The 23,483-nt window shown below is 34.7% G+C and overlaps 1 protein-coding gene across 2 annotated transcripts in view; it reads right to left on the bottom strand.

Annotated features, from left to right (window-relative positions):
* Positions 1 to 23,483, bottom strand: part of LRBA (LPS responsive beige-like anchor protein) — a 504,599-nt gene that overhangs the window by 371,055 nt on the left and 110,061 nt on the right. For both annotated transcript variants that reach the window (XM_081135597.1, XM_081135598.1), the window contains exons 29-31: positions 22,000 to 22,159; positions 18,595 to 19,039; positions 9,101 to 9,234 (exon numbers count right to left, since the gene is read on the bottom strand). In XM_081135597.1, the coding sequence (XP_080991723.1) occupies positions 9,101 to 9,234; positions 18,595 to 19,039; positions 22,000 to 22,159 (739 nt within the window). The remainder of the gene's footprint in view (positions 1 to 9,100; positions 9,235 to 18,594; positions 19,040 to 21,999; positions 22,160 to 23,483) is intronic.

The following is a 23,483-nucleotide window of genomic DNA, read 5'->3' on the forward strand; positions in this document are numbered from 1 at the left end:
AGACAGCAATCATAGGCTAATTCAAAAAATTAAAGAAATCTCTAAGTAAGAATAATTGTCTCTAACAACCTATTTCATCATAAGACGCAAATTTTTACACATGGTAGCATCTCTTATATCAATGCATTTTATGATCAAAGGCATCTTAACAATTGTAGTCAGCTGGGAGCTGAGACCTAATTGTGAGTAAACACAGTAGACAAAATCAAGAAAGCAAAACCATCAAATCTGAGATTTGGTAAAAGACTAAATAAGGAAGAACTGTGTAACTGTTTAAACTCCTTATTTTGCCAACCTACAACCTCAAGATTGCATAAACTAGAGGGAAAATAGCTGTGTAATCTAAACATATGGTCTGAGTATAATGACTTGCTTGTGGTGAAGATGTATACCTAAGAACTAAGGGCCCTACTGTAGCTTGATTCCAAAGGTATAAGCCATAGTAAACTATCTCCATCTCCAGCCTTCACTATTAAAGGATTCCAACTGTTGCAGTAAATGCAATGAGGTTTAAAAGTATAGAGCTTTTATCTAAGAATCTGTAATCTTGGGTTACAAGTATAATCAGTTATTTTCACATTATGACCACAACATAAAAACTTTGTGCTTTAAAGAGCAAAAGGACCCTCTTTCCCAAATCTTGAACTAGTCACACTAAAAGCAGTTGTCTGGAACAGAGCGAAGAAAGCAATTGTACCAGGGTGGGGGCTGCACTGACCTGGAGCAAGGTACAGAAGCCCAAACAATGTGAGGGGGACATTTAAGTAGTAAATAAAACTAAAAAGAACTCTGAAGTAATGGCTTGAAATTCAGAGTACCTGTGTGAATTCATGGTTTTACTAAAAATAGATATATAAAAGTATATATAAAATGCATATCCTCATTTACATATAAATATTTATATATATCCCCAGCTCTGTCCCCAACAGGACCTGGGGCAGTAAGACCCTACCACCTCACGTCCAGACCTTGATTTCTAAGCACTCTATTCTCCACTAAGAGAGAAATGGCTACTTCGATCTGTGAGAGAAGTTCCGTATGAGTATAAAACATCAAGTTTTTTAAAAAACTGAATTTATTGGGTTGGCAAAGGCTCATGAAACCATGCAGGTTTCAAGTGTACAACTCAACAAAACACCATCTGCACACTGCATTGTGCACCCATAGCCCAAAGCGAAGTCTCTTTCAGTCCCCGTTTATCCCTGGTCTTGCCCACCTCCACCCAGCCCCAACCCCCTTTCCCCTTGGCTATCACCACACGATTGTCTGTGTCTATGGGTTATACATGTTATTTTGCTTAATTCCTTCACCTTCTTTCATCCAGCCCTCCAAGCCCCTCCTCTCTGACTGCTGTCTGTTCCGTTTCCATGCCCCGGTTTCTATTTTGTTCATCAGTTTATTTTGTTCGTTAGATTCCACATGTGAGATCATATGGTATTTGTCTTTCTCTGACTGACTTATCTCACTTAGCATAATAACCTCCAGGTCCATCCATATTGTTGCAAAAGGTAAGATTCCTTTCTTTTTAACGGCCAAGTAGTATTCCCTAGTGTAAATGTACCACAGCTTTTTGTTTTTTAATCCTCACCTGAGGGTATGTTTATTGATTTTTCAGAGGGTGGGGGGAAGCATCGATGTGAGAGAGAAACTTCAGTTGCCTCCCATATGAGCCCTGACCGGGGATCAAACCTGCAACCTACGTATGTGCCCCAACCAGGAATCGAATCCACAACCTTTTGATGTACGGGACAATGCTCCAACCAACCGAGCTATGACATGGCAAGGACTGTCCCACAGCTTTTTTACCCACTCATCTACTTACTGATGGGCACTTGGGCTGCTTCCAGATCTTAGCTATTGTAAATAATGGGTGCAAATATTAGCGTTTTGGGTTTCTTCAGATATATTCCCAGGAGTGGGATCACTGGGTCATAAGGCAGTTTCATTTTTAATTTTCTGAGGAAACTTCATACTGTTTTCCACAGTGGATGCACCAGTCTGCATTCCCACCAACAGTGCATAAGGGTTTCCTTTTCTCCACCTCCTTGCCAACACTTGCTATTTTCTCATTTATTGGCGATAGCCATTCTAACAGGTGTGAGCTGATATTTCATTGTGGTTTTAATTTGTATCTCTCTGATGATTAGTGACCTTGAGCATTTTTCATGTCCATTGGCCATCTGTATACGTCTTCTTTGGAGAAGTGTCTATACAGGTTATTTGTCTGTTTCTTAATTGGGCTGTTTGTCTTCTTGGTGTTGAGTTTCTTAAGTTCTGTATATATTTTGGAAATTAACCTCTTATCAGATGTATCAGTGGCAAATACATTCTCCCATTCAGTGGGCTCCCTTTTCATTTTGTTGATGGTTTCTTATATGATATGTCACAAGGACAGAGAAGCCAGCTTGAAGGGACTCCCACAGACTAAGCTGCAGATAATTTGAGCATCAAAATAACGATAGTAACTGATTATAACCCATCCAACAAAATAGGAAGCCATCAGGTCATATTGATAAACTAATCTGAGGAATAAGACATTTAATAATTTCAAAGTACCTCCCATGACACTTACTAATTATAAAAGGGAAAGAGTAACTAACTATACAATATAGAAAGTACCTACAGCTATCCTTATATCAAGTGATGAAAAGTAGTCAACATCAATATTGTCACAAATCAAAATTATACAACATGCGATTAGATTTTATTTTCTATCTGTTCCATAATATTTCTATCAAAGAAGTAGAATCTGTTTCTAATTATAAGAAAAATATCAGACCAACTCAAATTCAAGGATATTAATTTCAGTTGTTCCCAGTTTTTTACCAGGTTAAAAAATGTTTTGTATGTGCTTACATAAATCTATGTGCATTTCTTTATTTTCTAACTTCCTAGAAATCAATAAACACACACTGTAAATGTTGATAAACACTGCCAAATTGCCCTGAAGAAAGAATAAACAATTTACACATCTTTGATTACTAGTAAAATTGAATGTATTCTCTCAATTTACTGGAAACAAAACAGGAAACATAAATGAGCTTTCTGTTGAAAAGTATAGAAACTGTAAAGCAAAGAATCGATCCTAGATTTAACTGATATAAAAAGTGGATTTCTAACAATTTCATGTATCAGGTCAATATAAAACAAAACATAGCCATAAGCATTAGCCACTGTCCTCTATAAGAAAATACTTTTATTAAAAGCCTGTGACTGACTCACACCACTACCACAATTTCCTCAGGCTCAATTCGTATCTGCTCTTTTAGTTAGGTAAGGCAAATAAAGTTCATTCTAGGTATAGATAGGCACAGCCAGGCTCTGATCAGCGGTGCTATAGATTTAACTGGTTAAGAAACAGCAAGGATCTGGGACAACTTCACCTTCCCTGAAACATGCTTGGTCTTCGGGCAGACCTTGATCAATAATCAGCAGTTCTGATTACCAGGTCTCAGCCCACCAGGAGAATCTAGAAATCTGGACTGCTTGATGCCCCACAGGCTTGGTTCCTCTGGGAAGAGGGCATGACAGCAATCTTCCACAATTACCCTCTTGATAATTACTAAGCCAACCTCCTAGAGTGAGCATATTCCTACAAGATGAAGTTATACATAGTGAATCTCTCTTTTCCACAACACATTTCCTTCTCTTTCCCTTGATAATCAGAGATCACTTTTCTTTTATACTGGGATTTTTGTTCATTGCTGACCTTCCTCCCATTTTTACCATTCTGCTCAATTGAGAGCTAACTGTACACAAAATTCTAACAAACAGAATGGAATCCATCCTAATGCATAGGATTAAAATGAAGTTAAAGTACACATTTCTTCATACTAACAATTTTTTAAGGTGCATATATCAATTCCCATTTCACCATCAATAGACTTCTATATCTGCATTTTTCACAATAAAATTTCAAACTAGAGGGCAAAACAAGTAGAAGTTGAAAATTTTTTTCACTCTTCAATATCAGGCATTTATGAAAGTCAGGTGCCATTCTGTTCCTACACAACACTCAATAAAGTACTTCAGAGACCAAATACTTTATTACACTCAGTTAATGGCACCTGCAATTCCCTAAATTCTTCACAGCAACAGGATCACTGAACCACGGCTGGCCATTGACTTCTATTACCAATGATTAATTAAACATTTCTGAGCTTTATTTTTCTAATCGGTCGTAGTTATTTAGAATATGTCAGACATTTTCTCTAAAAGAACTAGTGGTAGTTTTTCTTGAACTTTTCTGAAACTGATAAAAAAGAAACACATAAGGTCCCACTTACTTAAAGGTAGAGACAGAAGTAATAACTCTCAAGAAAGTGTTTGTATGAGGCGTTAGGCAGTATATGTAAAACAAAATTAGCTTTTACACTGCTAACTGACCCTAATTTTAATAAGCTGAAATGCATAGTAAAAATCTGCAAGACAAAGAACAATGGTGGCTCTAAATAAAACAACAAAAAGCTTGCCTGACACTACCCTAGAATTAATGCCAATTTTCAAACCTAACAGAGACTACAGCAGAAAGGGATTTTTACAAAGTGGTTTCTTTAAATCGTATGAAACATTTTACTAACAAAGATAAATATATCAACTAGCCATAGTTACAAGAAGAAGAAAAAAATCACATGAAAAATAAACTAAATAGATCAGTAATTTCATACCAAGTTCCTGCCAGAGAGAAAATGTAATTTCCAAATACATTCTGCAAATTTTCAACTCAGACAAAATTAAAATCATAAATTTGTTTTAAGTTAATTTAACATTAAACATTTTCACAAACGGTCCCGTATGTAAATAAAGAAGCCGCTTGCAGCATGTGGACGACACCAACTTATCTTTTCCTTGTCCTTGCGCTGATAAACCGGCTCCTTCACACTAACAGTTTCCCAGGCATTCAAAAGCACAAAGGGGGAAATGCAAATAGATCATCTGTCTAACATCTACCCAGGGCACAGCCAATTGTTTATTCAAGGTCCCTAATGATCTAAATAAATAAGGTCCCTTGCAATAAAGTATCATTTAAACAAATGTCAATCCTTTATTCCTAAATACTGTGTTTTTAAATTTCCTTTCTCTCCACTTTTCCCTCTCTCTCTCCACTAATTCTGGGCCAGTTCAAGGAGGGAAGAGGCTATATGCCCAGTAAAAACTCTTCATTAAATAAATGAAAAAACTTTTTAGTAAATAAGATAAGCTTCTAGGATCCAATCTTACATAAGGCAAGAAATCAAATATTTTCTTTCTACATTAAATATAAACATACTAATTAACATATGCATGGCCTAATATTCTGGTAAGTAGTATAATTATTAAATTTTTCAAAGTAGCAAACACCCAGCATATAAATTACTAAAGGACAGTCTAAGTAGTTCCTTTATTAGGTTAGCTTTAATTTTGTTTTAATCATTGATGCTTTGCATCACAATTAGAAAACAACCATAGCATATTTGAAAAAAAAAGTAACAGCATCTAAACACATATTGTATTCTGGGAAATTAAAATTTTGCTGATGAGTAACTTTAAAATATCCAGATTTTGATATATTTACTGAAAACTGTTTTTCTTTAAGTTTTCATTAAAATACGCATACACAAAAAATTAAAATATGCATATACAAAGGAATACCTTATTCTCTGATAACTATCTCCCACGACTAATTAAGCCAGATTTGCCACAATAATTATTAAGTTATACTTTTTGCTAATAAAATGCTACAGAAGCTAAGGAATATTATTCAAACTAAAATCTGACATTTGTATGATATTCAATATTTGCATATTAACCACAGTTTTAATAATGTACACTGGTTTAAAATGTAAATATACAAATCCTCAACTTTTTGGAAAAATTATAAAATTATTTGGGTGAGAATCTCTGACCTCACATAAAGCTGAAAAGCTCTGAATCTTCTGGGATCCATGTCTAACCAGTCCTTGTTTCTCTTTAACTGTATCACATGTAAATTTTAGAAATCCAATTTTGGTATCAAATTTCAAAATAATTTTAAATTTTCTGCTACAAAACTCATATTTTATGTTTTATAGTCACATGGTTTCTTCCAAGTAAATTCCCACTTTTGCTAATGCACCCTGTACTATCAGCATATTTTTTACTAACCAATAATCAATTACTGAATTTGAGCAATTCATTTTTTGTTGCTACTCACTCAGAACTGAAGTCAAGGTCCACAGGGACAGGTATTAACTATGCTTTCATAGAGAAAAAACAGCCAAGATCAAACCAAGACTAATACCTAACTTACCCAGATCTGCAAAAATAAACTGCCCAGCTCAGCATGCAATTACAACCACCACCAATTCATCCACAAATCTTTTATTCCCAAACCCTGCCTGAACCAGAAGAAGAAAAATAAATTTCTATATAGTCTACTTTTTAACGGCAAAATAACTTAAATCAAAAAGACCCACCAAAAAGAAAACAAAAATCTATCAGTGAAAAATACTGAAGACAGACAAGTAACTTCATTTGTCAGGTGTAGATTCCAAGTAAAAAGAGACCAGGGGACAAAGGCAAGTATGGCAGGCAAAAGCGTGTAAAGTGGGGGCAGTAGAGTAAGAAGTAGGATGACTGCAAACACCAGACTGGGTTAGATTTTTCTTATCAAGGCAGTAATGTTCATGGTAGCAATTACTGGAATCGAATAGAAGTAATGAACTAAAATATAGAAACCATGTAACAGTTACAACAGTATACTAAAGAGAAAGAGGAAAGGAAGAATCAGGTATGGAAACCAAACAAATGATAAAAATAAAGACCATCCTCACAAAAAAAATTTGGAATGAATTAAAAAGAAATGAATTAATTTTAAACAAATAAGGAGGGCTAGGGAGGAAGAGAAAAACCTAAAAATTCTAGCCCAAAATGGAAAATCCTTGAAACCATTTAAGAAACATCACCACCACAAATTACAAAAAAATTGTAGTAATGGGGGGGAGGGGTACATTTTGAGCTAGATGCAGGTTCTGTGGGGTTTTGCCAATAAATGCAAGAGTTTCCAAGAGAGCAAATTATTTTGCAATTCTGCACATGGTTCTTCAGGGTGAGTATATATACAGGGTGCGGCAAAAGTAGGTTTACAGTTGTGAGTACACGAAACACAGAGTTTATTCTTGTATTACTGCTCATTAATTATTGTTTTCCGTACGAACAACTGTAAACCTACTTTTGCCCCACCCTGTATTATAATGGATTTGCTCAGGAAAAAATACAATGGCTTCAGAAAAAAATTTACTATACAGTTGTATATCAAATATTGTCCATGTATTCTCAGCTTTCTTTCTGTTTCCTATCTCTTCTGAAAACTGCATGATTTAAATTTTGAAAAATATATTTAAAAGCAATCAGAGGATCATATTACTTTGTTCCATAAACTGAAATTAAAAGGCAATGTAGTCAAAAAAAGATAACATTTTATTTAGTGTACTGTGAACCTCTGAACTTTAGGAATTCACTATTACTGAATTAAAAGATAGCATAGAGTTTGATAGATATTAGTAACTCTGCCTTTTTCCCAATGGGGACTGGTCCAGAGAAATCACAGTTCATTTTTTTAAAGGGCTTTGGATGGGGGTGGAAGAACAGAAATTTTATAACCAGTTGAAAAGAGATTACCAAATTGTTTCCCCTCCAAAGTAAAAAAGAAGTATCAGGGTATAATGGGACTATTAGGAGGAAGAATAACCTGCTAGAGTTCTACACTTTACTTCCCTTTATATTTTTTCACTAAGACAGTGATGAAGAAAAGTAACAAATCTACCATACTACTGCAAGATGTTAATAATAGGAGAATGGAAAGGGGATAGGGTTCAGAAGTTATATGGGAATTCTGTACTTGCCACGCAAGTTAGGAGTAGAGCTCTCTGAGATACACTCTTTATCAAATATACTATTTATTTGTCAAACATACTATTTTCTCGAAAAAGTAAAACAGCACATAGGAGGCTTGAGATGTCTGAAAAGATGAACTAAAAACATTTTTTTTTGTTAATGTAATCTAGTTATTCCTTCAAAATTTCTTTTACTTTTCATTAATCTCATTCTAGAGTAACAAGAATGAATCCTTTTGGGGGTATACAATCTAGTTGTTAATTTTTTTATTTTTTACTTTAATTTTTACTTATTGATTTTAGAGAGAGAGAAACATCAATTCGTCATTCCACCTATTTACGCATTCATTGGCTGATTCTTGTATGTGCCCTGGCCAGGGATGGAACCTGCAACCTTGGAATATGAGGACAATGCTCTAATCAAATGAGTTACCCAGCCAGGGCTTAACTCTTTTTTTTAACAAAACAGCACATTTAGAAGAATACTATTTATATAAAATAATATCCCCCGTGTCCTAACTTGGTCATTTTAGTACCACACAATTTTCAAGTTTACCTGGTATTATCACTAAGGTTCCAGTCAACATTTAGGGATTTCGGATCTTACACCCATATAAATGCACCAAAAGGCTTTTATACTTGGTAGGAATGTAGAAAGAGAGATGGGCAAAAATCCAGTTTGGGTGGTAGGCACACAACGCAATATACAGATGATGTATCATAGAATTGTATACTTAAATCTATATAATTTTAACAACCAATATCACCCAAAGTTTTAATTTTTTTAAAAATTATAGTAGGAGTTACTAAACTACTGTGACTAATGCTAGAATGATACTATGCTCCAGGCTAGCATTCCAAGTTTCTAATTCAGAAAAATATTCAAGGAAAAAAGTACTGGAAACTATACAAACATTTGATAACTGATAACCAGATTAAAAGACCACCTGTCACCGAAACTTTCTTACATAAACCACCATCTGTACAAATCTTTTTAGGTGCAGAAAAAGGAAAAGAGTATTTTAGAGCAGCATCATCCAATTTGTCATATACTGTGGAGAAAATACTGAAATCTTGATTTAGCTTACTTGCTATTACTCAAATTTATTCAGAAAATTATTAAATAGGAAACAGTATAAAAGCATGATTTACAGCATACCTAACAAAATTTCTTTATCAAAAATCCTAAGCTTTACTAAAATGGGATCTAAAGCCTTTTTTGTTGAAATCCATGATAACAAACTCACCAGGAGAGTCTCCTCCTATATCTGGTGCTTTGGCTGAATCTACCGAAGAAACCACACTGACAGCATTGGTAGGTACATTTGTAGTAAGCGTGGAAGGTAAGACTGATGATTTTTTTGTTGCAATGATGACACTTCTGTAATAAAAAAGGAAACAGATTTTAAAGTACAGAAGATTAATCTCAGTGATTTTAATGTAATCCATCCAGTTACTCCATCTAGTTAATACTATGTGATTAACTTCAGTTAATTACTTAAATTTCAAAATAGAAAACTTATTTTTCTAATTTTTTCTTATCTCTATTTTGATAAACAATTTAGAATAGTCTCTCAGTAAGAAACTCTTCAATGGTGTTCATATTTACTGCATCTCAATTTTTTTAGAATCAGGGCAATGTTCTATGGAAATATGACGGTTCATTTTAACATTTAAATCATCTTTACTACATAATATCCTTTATGTTTAGGATCATCTTTAATTATCTAACTTAAATAAAATATAAACAAAGGTATATAAAAAAGGAATTTTGGCACTCAAGTGGAAAAGTAATTAACTTTTTCTTAACCTCAGAAATGAAGCAGAAAACTCCACATGTTTCAACAAGGATTTTAGAACACCACTAATCTGAAATCATAAAACCTTAGAAATTTTCTAAGGTTAAAAAAATGCAGATAAAAACCATTTTTTAACATCTATACAACCCAATTTTTTAATCCCCCAAGGCTGTCTTTAGATAATATTATATAGATAAAACAATACAAAGATATAAATGCAAGATGCAAAAATACCAAACAATCAAATTTGTTCACCTTGTATATTATTCAAACACAGGTATTTACGATATACCAATTTCAATTAAAGTGTAATAGTTTATACCAAAATAATAATTAAAAGACCTTATTAGGTATAACTTAAAAGGCATTTTTAATTGAAGTTAGCTCCATAAACATGCGAAAACCCAGTTAACGAGGTAAAAAGGACAGCTGATATATAATGCACTCCCACAGCAGTGCTTACTTTTAATTACCTGGTGTTAACCATGAGCCTAAAGTCTTCAACATTCAATTTATTTAATCACATCTTTTGTTGACAATATTGTAACTGCAAGCTTCAAGTATTCCCTTAACAGCTTTAAAGTATTCAGTTTCTAAATAAAGTTACTTAAATGCTTGTTCCCTATAAATTCAAAAGTGGAAATTTTCTAATTCTAGTACTTTAAAAATACATTTTGTTTTTGTTGCTATATCAAGAGATAATACAAAGAGAAACAGGTTCCGTTTTACTTCAGTGCCTATCATGTGACAGCAAACACTGTTGCCAATTAAATCAAGTTCTCCTGTGCTAGGCATGGCTTATTCAATGTACTTGGGGGTAGCTGGTGTCACATCATTATAAGGGTGACTGCCAATGTTAACTATACACCAAAAAATAGAAGCAACAGCCACCTGAGCCCACAATCCAAAATGGTGTGCTTAAATCATGGTAGCTTATATCAGATGAAGATTATTGACTTTAGGGGGAGTAAACATGACCCGAGTGTGTGTGTGTGTGTGTGTGTGTGTGTGTGTGTGTGTGTGTGTGTGTGTGTGTGTGTGACCCGAGTGTGTGTGTGTGTGTGTGTGTACATGTGTGCCGGTGGTACATTCAGAAAACAATACAAAATCTAATTTGTGCATTTGCTACTCTAGGCAGAAATGTATTGTTTAAGAAAACCTCTAGCTACCTATTCCCTAGCAACCTATTTTGGGGAAGGAGGAGAGGAGAAATATGGACAGTTTACTTTCACATTTGTTCACAAAACAAAGAACCAGCAATACCTTTTTTATTCATACAGTAGGTAAGTAATGATAGGAGCAATAGAAAATAATATTAATAAAAGTGAAATTGATTTTTCTATAACTGAATTTAAGACATAAACCTGCCCTATGCACCAGCAATTCTCTTCTTAAGAATTTCCTCAAGATAACATGGCCACAAAAAAACGTGCTCGATAATGTTCAAAGCTTAATTGATAATGACCAAAAACTGGCAACAGCCCAGAATCCTTTAAGCAGAAAATGAATAAAAATATGGTGGCAAGCTTATACAATGCAACAGTACTCAGCAACAGAAAGAAACTACGGATAAACACAGCATCGATAAACCTCAAAAGCATCACATTACATGAAGGAACCCTTAAACAGAAGAATGCAAACTTTGTATTTCCTTCTACATGAAGTTCTAGAAAAGACAAAACGAATCTATGGTAGAAAAAAGTCAGAATAATAACTGCCTTGGAGGAATGGGGACAGGCAATGGCTGAAAAGATGCATGAGGGAACTTTCTCTAAGGCTCATCTTGATTGGGGATTTGGGTTAAAACAGGTGTATAAACCTCTTCAAATGGTACACTTAAGATTTGTGCCTCTCACTATATGCACATTTTACCTTAAAAACTATTGATCTCTAGTTAGAGAGCTGCATGCTGAAATGTTTGATTGAGAGTGAACTGATATCTGCAACTTACTTTGAAGTGCATCAAAAAATAAGATTGACTGATGGATAGAAGGATAGATATATAGAGAATTATATGATGAAACAAACAGAGTTGAAGGGTAATTGTAGAATCTCAGTGAAGGGTCTATGGGTGTTCACTGTACAATTCTTTCAACTTCTCTATATGTTTGAACATTTCATAATGAAACATTGGGAAAAAATGTACTACATATGTTCCATAATATGCACAATCTCTATTGGTCCAAGGTGATATGATTAAAGATAACAAAAGATCGCCCCAATAAATTCAATGAAAATTTTAAAAAATAGTAAAACTATTTTTAAAATAAATTATTCAAAAACTTAAATAAGTTAACAAAAGAAGTTGAGCTCATTTCTAATCCTTTAAACTACTGTCATTAATAATGTTTTCCATCATAAACAATATCTATTCTTCATTTCAGTTCAGTAAATACTGATTGTCCAAAATCTTTCACATATTCTCATTCCTGACACATCTAAAGTGTGGCTTCCTACACGAATTTACATTTAACCCGGCATTCCTCGCACGCTTCTGCACTATGCAGTGATGGCTCCTGAGCATGTGTATCATTTCACAACTCACCCCCTCTGTACATGCTCTTCCTCTGCAGAGATGTCGTCCTCTTAGTCCTACTTGCCCTCAAGCTTCCTTCTCACCTTCCAAAACCTTTCTCAAAGGTAAGCCCCCCCCTACTCTCCAAGTCAAAGTTCATGATATGTACACTATTCTTTGTGCCCCCACAATCCTATAGTATAAACTTATAAATTATTAATAGCTATGATTAAGCACTGACATATGCCAAGAATTATTACTCAATTCTCAAAACAAGCCTAACATATCTATTTCTCCCATTTTAAAAATTAAAAAGTAAAGCTCAGAAGGGTAAAGTAACTACCAAAGTAAAGAGCAGAACTGCTCTACAATTCAGTTTGTCAAAACAAGGGCTTCTAATTTGAACTGTTTGTTCCTATTGACCTTTTTTAAAATTTTACTGAGACATAGTTCACATACCATACAATTCACTATATTAAGGTACACAAATAAATGATTTTTAGTATGTTCAGAGTTGTGTAACCATCCCACAATCATATTAACATTTAAACACAATTCTATATTAAAATCATTTATAAGCAATAGTAATAAAGTTTTCCAAAATATAAAATTATGTATGTACTACTACTAACATACAAAAATATATCTGCTCACAAATGGAAAAAGTTACATTCTCTAGCTCAGCTATGTACTTAGAACATAATAGAAAAATAAAGTTAATCAATTTCTGAATTCACTGACTGATTCAAGTCATTTCTGAGGAAATAACATAATAATGCTTCAGCTTTGGGCCACATAAAAACAAAGAAAATTCAAAGTCATAATAATCCAAATAAAAGGACATTAAGCAGTAGGCAGATTTCACAATATTTTCATTCCCTTTACCAGCTATTTTCATTACTATAAAGTTTCCATGTAAAAGACTAAAATCTTCAACAGCCGGGATTTTAACCTGTCATATGTATCATGTATGTAAGTATAAATCTAAAAAAGCATGTCATTATAGTTTTAAAAAATAATCTAGAAATTTAAATTTACCACTAGTTAAGATTAATCATGCAAGGACTAAGCATTTCACATTAAAAAACAAAAAAAACACTTTGGAAAACAAAGAAAATGCAACATACAGCTGACACAACTTTGAGAACCTATATGCTAAGCAATGTTCAAGGGTATTTCTAGCATCGTTCTCAAGCTACAGCTTACATTTCTATTAAGAAATAAATCGAAATTCTTGTTAATATTTAAAATACAAATAACTCTGAATTTTTAATATGTGCCATCAATTTTTACAAAAAGCACTTCAAACTCTGTAGCAAAAAGAATTTGGGAGACAGATATGTCTTTTAGTTATGAAAGCTACTGCTCCAAACTGTCAATTAAAAACCAAATATTAAAGTATAATATTTTACATATTATAGGTTTTTTCTTTACGAACTCACTAACTTTAATGAATAATATTTCTGAGGCACTATGCTAAGGACAGATATAAATTGCATATATATTCCACCACCCATGAGTTAAGTGCCCTATATTATCCCCATTTTAAAGATGAAAAAGAAGTAATTTTCCTAAGGTTCCACATAAAAAGTTGTAAACACTGTTGAGTTTTTTTTTTTTACATGAACTAGGGAGACTTTTTTGGAAGTTTTTTTATGCTTATTAACAACAGAGAAAAAGTACCCACGTCTTCCAGATCACTAAGGTTCAAAAGTTCCATTTCAGAATCACATCAGTTTCAAATATCACAAACTTTCACATAAATGCTATTTTATTTAACATGCAAATAGTTCAGTAAGGAGAAAAGAGCATTTTAAACCTAGCACTTTAGTCCCTAAGGATCTAGTTGAAAAGCCAGACAAGCCCTTGAACTTTATCAAGATAAATCCCTGGCATCCACTAATCACCAGAGAGGATCTTCAAATTAGATAAGAGCAAGAATTTTGGCATGGGAATGAACACAAACACCTTGCCATCCAAAAAGGCACACAACCTGGCAGCCTTTCAGCAAGGTTCCACTCATGTAGCTGTTACTCTAAATTTTCCAGCTATTGCTTGAGAGTTGATAATTCTTAAGATATGAGGAGAGTTGTGATTTCTGACACAGCATTCCAGAGATAAATACATGATCAGAGGGATGCTTTCAAATTCCCAAAGATATTCCACTGGTCTACAGCTGCATGAAAAGAGTTTTCAAAAGGTGTCTCTTGCTAAGAAAAAGAGAGGGGAAACATAAAGCAGTTGGCTTGCCATCAGACAATATGTTAAATGCATACCAGACATGTAAGTTCCAAATAACATCCTGAAAAATGCTACCACCAAAATTCCCCTTTGTTTCAACAAACCCTTAATATGCATTACCTAAGCATGGTTTCCTAAATAAGTTCATAACTTACTCACAGAAGGCATCACTAAGGCATAGTTTCATTTCTACACTATTTAAAAAGAAATAATGCCAAAATATATAAAATTTGGGGCATTTATAAGAAAACAACTTTCTTTAACTATATTAGTAAGATATATTAAATTTTAAAATCTACTCTGAATCATTTCTGAGTACTCAAACTAGATTAATACAAATTTAAACAAATTATAAAAACTGAGAATATTTTAAAATCCTGATCATTTACACTTTTCCAACCCTCAAAATATAGCCATTGTTATTAACAGTTTGATATATACTTTTTGAGACATATGTAAACCTATTTATCTGTTTAAAAGATCATAAATTCCAAACTATTTTGTACACTGTTTTCATTAAAGCGTATCTTTAATATAATTTTATATTGATACACAGGGTTCTGCTTTTCTCTCTTTTATGGGTACATAGTATTTACTGTGGACAGAAAATAAAATGTGACCAATCCCTCAAAGATCAGCAAGTATGTTTGCATTGCACAAATGACACGGTCTGGAATGAGTCCACCATGGTTCAAATCTCACCATTTATTAGCATAAAGCACTTAAGCAACTTAATTTCCTTTTGCCTCAGTTTCTTCATCCGTAAAGTAAGGATAAAAAATAGCTATCGACCTACCTACCTATCTCAAAAATGCACCTTGAATAGAACCTTCAGAGTAAAAGCTCAATAGGTCTTAGCTTAATTATTAAATTCCTCTTGCAAAAAACACTTTATACTAGCATATACCTTTTGTATAAACTTCTAGAGGTGTATTAAGTTTATATATTTTAAATTTTAATTAATACTGCTGTTTGGCCCTCAAATAAATTGTACCAATATGTCCTCTCAACAACATTAAAATGTTTCTTCATACTCTCATTAACTCTAGGTATCATCTTTTAAATCTCTGCAAATTTAAGCAGAGGCAATTATCTCGTGGTTCTTTTACTATTTCCTTCATTATTAGTGATATCATCTTTACATACTTGCACATTAACAGCATTTCTCTTCTTACATGAACTGCCTGATCCTGTCATTTGTCAATGTGTCTAGCACATAAGTCATTTTATTGATTGGTTAACATTGTGTGCATATACTGGGATTATAATCCTTTTATCTGTAATATGTATCTCAGATATTTAGTGTCTATATGTATACACGTACATCTAACAGAAAGCAACAGTGACTGAATGGATATGATAGCTGTTTTTATTTTTATTTTTATTTTTTTAATCCTCACCTGAGGATATGTTTATTGATTTGGGGGGGGGGGGGGGGGGGCGCTTGAAAGAAACACTGATGTGAGAGAGAAACATCAACTGGTTGCCTCCCATGTGCACCCTGACCTACCAGAGGTTGAACCCACAATCCAGGTATGTGCCCTGACCAGGAATCGAAACTGCAACCAATATGATGCTCCAATCAACTGAGCAACACCGCCAGGTCTAAGTTTTTATTTACTGAGTGATTTCTACATGCTAAGTGCTATAGAATACCGCCTCTTCAATATCATTTCATATCAATACATATTGTTCCGCTTTCTTTTCTCTTTCATGGTTGCATAGCATTATACAATTTAAGGAGATAAGGAAACTGAGGCTCAGGCAGATGAGGTTTACTTGTCCAAATTCACTAATAAGTGATAGAGCCAGAACTCAAACTCAGTTTTGTCAGATTACTAAAGTCATAAATCCTGTATTATAAAACCTATTAAAAAAAGAAAGAAAGAAAAACACATTTGAATCTAGCACCACTTTATATACCAAGGCTCTATTTATCTGGAACTTAGACTCTGTCAGTCTCATCACTCCAGGACACTGACCTAACACTTTAAACCAGGGGTGGGGAACCTTTCTTCTGCCAAGGGCCATTTGAGTATTTATAACATCATTCATGGGCAATACAAAATCATCAACTTAAAAATTAGCTATGACAAAAGCTCCTAGATTTATTTAATTTCAAGTCCCGCCTGTAGTTGCCTTGGCAGGACCCGTATATGGCCCACAGGGTGAACTGGACTGTTTAAAAACAGTGGTAGAGGGGATAAGATGATGAAGGATGATAGCAAAAAGATTCTCCATTAAAATTATATATCCCTTGTGTTCTTTCAGAGCATCATAATTACCATAAAGAATTTCAATCAGCTTGGATATCTAATATGACAACACACGGCAAACCTGAAGTAGAAAACTAGATGATGAGAAGAAATAAAGAGAACAGGACACACAGAAATAAACAACACCCAGAGAGAGAGACATTATGTTAAAAATATATCAAAAGAAAACAGGAGCCCACTGGAAGGGAATTCTACTGGTCAAATCAAAGACCTTTTTTCTTTTTAATTTTTCATTGTTGATACTATTGCAGATGTCCCCCATTTCCTCTCCCCCTTTGTCTACCTCCACTCAGCCCCCAGCCCCCCTCCCTAGGCCCTCACCACACTATTGTCTGTGTCCCTGGGCTATGCAAATACGTCCTTTAGCTAATCCCTTCACCTAGCTTTATCCAGTCCCTCCCGACATCTGTTAGTCTGTTCCACGTATCCATGCCTCTGGTTCTATTTTGTTTGTCAATTTATTTTGTTCATTAGATTTCACATATAAGTGAGATCATGTGATACTTGTCTTTCTCTGACTGACTTATTTCACTTAGCATAATAATCTCCAGGTCCATCATGCTGTCACAAAGGGTAAAAGTTCCTTTTTTACTGCCACATAGTACTCCATCGTGTAAATGTACCACTGCTTTTTTATCCACTCATCTACTGATGGACACTTGGGCTGTTTCCAAATCTTTACTATTGTAAATAACACTCAAATCAAAGACAATCTGAGCATCAACATAAATAATAACAAAAAATTATAACCCACTGAATAGGAAACCACAGGGCCATATAAAAAAGTGAATGAATTTGAAGTGGATGACAGAGTTTCTGAGTAGTATCTCTTCACAAGGGGTACCTTAACAGTAGAGAAAGCTACAAAACACCATTTGAATAAATATTCAGAATGAACATTATCAGAAATGAGATAAAACCATGTGCCACATGTTAGAATGCAACAAGAAGAAATAGTGCCACTTCAGTGATATTCCTACCAAAAAGATGCATTAACTTGAGCTAATCCTGAGGAAACATTGGATAAATCTAAACTGAGGGACAGCCTACAAAACACCTGTGGTATCATCTTCTAAAGTAGCAAGATCATTAAATTCAAAGGAAGACTAAGGAACGGTTCTTCCAGATCAAAGGAAAATAAAGAGACACAACAAAATGCAACACATTATTCTGAAATGGATCCTTCTACTATGAAGGGCATTACTGAGACAATTAGTAAAACTTGAAAGGTATTTCAGATTAGAAGGCAGTGTTTTATTAGTGTTAATTTTCTTATTTTGATTAATATATTGTGGTTATATAGAAAATGTACAATAAAATATTCAAAGGGGATGGAGCATTATGCAAACTTCCTTTCAAATGACTCAGGAAAAATAAAAGGAGAGGAAGAGAGAGAGGTAGAAACATCAATGATGAGAGAGTCATTGATCTGCTGCCTCCTGCAAGCCTCTTCCTGGGATTGAGCCCGCAACCCATGCATGTGCCCTGACCAGGAATCCAACCAAGATCTCCTGGATCATAGGTCGATGCTCAACTGCTGAGCCACACCAGCCGGGCTGGACTGCGACTTGTTTTCAAAGGCTGGCACAGTGCTGAGAGCAAGGGTATGAAAGGTAGCCATTTGTAAGTACAGATGATTTCTAAGTTGTAACAAACAAAATTATTTAACATGTAATTTGCCAATGTAATATTGAAATTACTTTTAAATCATCTTATTGATAGTGTTGATAAATAAAAATCTGAAATGGTCTATACACCATACAACAAAAATATCCTTGTAATTTTTATAAACTAGATCAAAACATTCATTTTAATGTTGAAGGTAGAAAATTTGCATAAATTCTTGTTACCCTTTAGATCTTAACAATTTATAAATATAAACATACAAAAATCAAAACTAGTTGCAGTACCTGTCAAAAGATCTGAACTGCACAGGTGGTTCAACAGACAGATCACCAAGAGCACCGAGGCAGGGCGGAGGCAGAAGGGCAGGATCCACTGGGACTCCATCTGCTGGTATATTAACCAAGCTACGGAGAATGTCCTTTACATTGACATTTTTTGAAACTGGAAGTGATGGTGCAGCCTTGTCCAACTCATTTCCTCCATCATTTTTGTTGTCCTGAGATTTATTGACTTCTAAAGAAAGAGTGCACAGCACCTCACTGATTGCATCTGGGCCTGCACTGACACTTGGAGGTGCTCGGGGAGATGCTACATCCACATTGCTTCCTGAGCCAGTGGCTGTTTCCTCCCCAATGCCTGAGTCCCTCCTTCGAGCAGACAATGTGCTTTCAGATTCTTCCACTGATGCTGGAGTTAAAGGGCTAGATGCTGCTGGTGTGTTTTCTACATCTTAACCGGAAACAGAAGAAAAGTACAAATTTTAAACATCAGAATTAATTTTAAAAAGGTATTCAGTCCTATGACCATCTATTATTTTAAAGTATGAAATCTATGGCATGTTGTAAAAGGCAAAAATAAATTACATAATCTACAAAATATACTGAGTTAATGCACCTATAATGAAATTAGATGGTAAAATAAAAAAATTAAAACAATAAATAATAAAAAAATATCTGAGAAAGCCATCCAAACTGAACACGACATACCAATGGATAACGCAAGGCTAAAAGCCATTGGCCTACAAGAGAAAGTCCAAAATCCTTAGGATAAGGTACAGGCTCTTTAAAAATATAAGTCCACTACAGTGTAAACTTCATCAGGGCAGGGAATTTGTACTCTCTAACACTTCCTCTCCAGCACCTCTAATAATTCCTGGGCCTACACAATGGTTGAAAAGGAGCGGGTGGTCAATAAAGACTTATCAGATGACTGCTCATTTCCAACTTTGTCTCCTGGTACTCATGCCTTCACACGTTATACTTTACACCACGAAATTACGTGCAATCTGCTAAACATGGGACAACGTTTTGGGCATCTTTGCCTTTATACATTGCCATCTCTTTGAACAGTAACCCTAAGACTTCTACCTCAAAATGGTTTCTACTACTAGAAAGCTTGTTACCCCCCTATATGCATGAACAATTCAAGGATCCTCAAAATCGAGTTCAACAAGGAGCATCACCTTTTCTCTGTTTTACTTTCATTCCCTCTAATTGGGCATTCACTCCATTCCAACAAAAATGCTGCATCTTGCCAACGGTCACCAAAAACCTCCATCCTGCTAACTGGTCAGTTCCCAGTCCTAATAGCACTTGGCAAAGCAGCAGCAACTGACGGTTCCCTTCGACTTGACAATACTTTTTCACCTGCTGCCTCACTGGCTGTTCCTTCTTAATTTCCTTCACTTCTCCCTGATGCTTTAAGCGGAAGGGACTCAGCACTCAGTCTTTAGTTCTCTCGTCTCTCAGCAGTTATCCCCTTAATGGTCTCATTCACCCTCAAAATTTTAAATATCAAAACACAAAAACAAACAAAAAACCCTCAGACTACTATATGTAACTGCCTACTCTACATCTTCTATGTCTAAAAGCCACCAGTAGAGGAAAACTAAATGTATCTTTCCCTAACCATGTTTCACCTCCAATCTATCCAACTGCACCTTATAGTCATTCTTCACTACCTTCCATCTTTCCCATGTCCACAACTAGTATTTTAACATCCTGTTTTCTCTACCATCAAAATATATTCAGAATCTGACTACTACTACTCACTAGCTTTACAGCCACCACCCCAGTCTATCCCTAAATCACTTTTTGCTTGGATTACTGCAAGATCCTCATAACTGGTTATATTACACTGTTTGTTACATTAATGATCCTCTTGGCCCATGCCTCCTGTGTATGCACCCCTTTGAGAAGTTCCTTGAATTTGGGCTGGGCCTGACTTATTTTAACCAATATGATGAGGCAGAAATAGCAATCAGCAGTTGTGCCCAAGCTTTAATAAGGTCTGGCAGAGGTGCATTCTAGGAATTCCTGAATATCTCAGTGAGCAATCTGGCTACCTTGCTGCAGAGAACACAGACAGAAACCATAGATAGAGGCCCTCCAAACTAATGAGGAAAACAATGAATTCAGCTGAGAAAATGTATCAAGGCCCCAGACACACAGCCCCAGCTGAGCCATTTCAGTCCATCAGCCTCAGCTCTTGCAGCCATCCTCGGTGAGGCATTAGAATTCAGGGGTGGGAAAGGTCCCACCCACGGGCTGAAATCATTTGGTCTGGCCCTGCCAAGGCCTCACCAAAAAGAAGCAGTTCCAGCCATCACATTAGGGATAAGGTAATTAAATGTTTGACCAAATATAGCAGGCTAATTTTTAAGTTGATAATTTTGTATGGCCCTTGAATGATGTTATAAATATCAAAATGGCCCTTGGCAGAAAAAAAGGTTCCCCAGCCCTGCACTAGACGGATGAGTAGAAAAGCCATCTCAGACTTTCCAACCCTAGCAAATATCATCCAAATCACAGAATCATGACAAGACTGAAAGAGCTGTGGTTACAGCCACTAACTTCAATGTAATGTGTAACACAGCAGTACATAACTAACACACTGGGTTTTCCTTGCCCTCTAGGGCGTATTCTCAATACAGAATCCTGTGTGTAACTTTCAAAAACCTAAGTCAATTATAACTCCTATACTCAAAACCCTCCAATAATTCCACATTTTCCTTACAGTAAATATCCACATCCCATTTCTCCTGGTTATATTCCTGATATTTTTCCACTAAACTTTTCTTAATACTTATCGCCTTCTAAAATACCATAATTTATTTATTTATTACATGTACTTATTTTCTATCTCTTCTCACTAGAATAAAAGCTCCGTGAGGGCAGACTTTTCCTTTTGTTCATGAATATACTCAAGTACATAGTAGGAACCAAATGAATATTTGTTGAATAAATAAGTAGCCTCCACTGGGTGGGAACTAATTCTATAACTGCAATAGCTGCTTCTCTAACTATACATCTTAACTGGCAGCTGCTCTGTAATTCCAGTTATTACAGCTACTTAACAAATCTGTCTCTTATAAGAGAATATGAGTTATTTATTCTTCATAACAAATGCTTAGGTAAACAAAAATGTTTAATACTTTACTTGCAAAGGATAACATCGTCTCATCTTTTAAACAAATGGCTAATTTAAACAACAGAAATAAACTCCCCAAATGCAACTATCTGCATGGTACTCAAAATAAAGCAAAATATTCAGTTACTAATAAACATAAGTATATGCTCTCACTTTCTATATAAATAGATTTAAATTCCAGAATCAGTATTTTAACTACTATAAGCAAGTAATGTTTTACTTGAACTCTGGATACCACAGAATAAAATGTGGAAACTTACCAGGAAGTGATAAAGTCCCACTTTCACTACCAGTTTCCTTACATGACTGGCTACGCCTTTCATTTTGAGGTTCCAAAATATCTCTGTACTTCGAGACCATAAGTACAGAGATAAAGTATACAACTGCCAAGGCTAAAAATTGAGCTTGTTTGCTATCCTCCTGGGGAAAAACAAAAGTAGATGATCATACCACTATTAAAAAAATCTTAATTTTATTTTACATGACAATATTTAAATATAAAATGTGAATAAATCGTTCAACATATGCAGAAAATAATAAATTCAACTGAGCAAAAATCAGTTTTGGGAAAATGCCCGTAAATGAGAGGTTTTATGCTTGTGAAACATGGAAAGAGAAAAGTTCACTTTTTTTTTTTAAATAGAGACTCAATCTGAAGAGATATGTCTTAATATACTTTATAAGATTAATCAAATAGTAATTATCATTATATATGAATAACTATTTTTACTTCTAATCATAAAAACTAAAAAAATCTAAAATAATAAAATAACGGTTTTCCTAAATGACAGTCAAGAGAAAAAAGGTAAGGTTATCAGATATGCCAAAGGAATTCTTAAGAGTATTTTAACTAGTACAGACAACCAAGTATCAGAACTGAAAATAGAGTGTCTGCAAAAAAGAAAAGGAAAACCTAGATTGACTTCAAAAATAGGTCCAGGCTTCATCCTAAGCTCTAGAGTTCACCTACGTATCTCCATCTGGTCAAATTCCCCATCTTCAAAGGGCTCCTCAACACATCACTATTTGATAATGTTTCAAAATAAGTCTGAACTTAATTTAAAAGAAAAACTCGGACTTGTCCATCAGCTCCTGAAAATTAAAGGTATTTTTGAGTAGCAGATAAATTTAGGATAAGGGAAACAAAGAACACTGTCGCCTAGTAGATAGAGAAATGGAAATGAATGGTACAAGTGACACTAAAAATTAATAACTAGTGTCAAAAGTTTTGGACACAATCAATTTCAAGGTAAAAATCAGGTATCAGGCCCTACCTGAATGTATGCACTTGATACAATAAGACATATTTGTCATCTGACAAGAATCTATCGCACTTTTTAGGTTCTTGTGTGAGAAATTATTAGTCTTGATAGAAAAGATAAATGAACATTTTTCCTTTCCTATTAACCATCCCTTTTCTCTAGACATGCCCATGTTCCTCTGCCACAAATTCCTATCATCTATTATAACTACTACCACTAGTGATAACAACATTAAAAATGCAGACAAACAACTTACTTGGTCTTAACTTCTTAATCTGTTATAAATTATTTATGCCTATCTGTATCCTTATTCAGTCCATTAATATGTCCAATGTATACTAACTAAACCCCTGAAATAAACTGTAGCTGTCATTTACTGACTACCTGCTGTGAGCCAGGCACTGTGCTACGTACTTCACAGATACTCCTGAGCCCCCTGGAACAAGATAACAGCTAAAGAAGTTAAGTAACTTACCTAAGGC

The sequence above is a fragment of the Miniopterus schreibersii genome (genome assembly GCF_964146895.1).
Source record: "Miniopterus schreibersii genome assembly, chromosome: 4".
NCBI classification, from domain to species: Eukaryota; Metazoa; Chordata; class Mammalia; order Chiroptera; family Miniopteridae; genus Miniopterus; species Miniopterus schreibersii.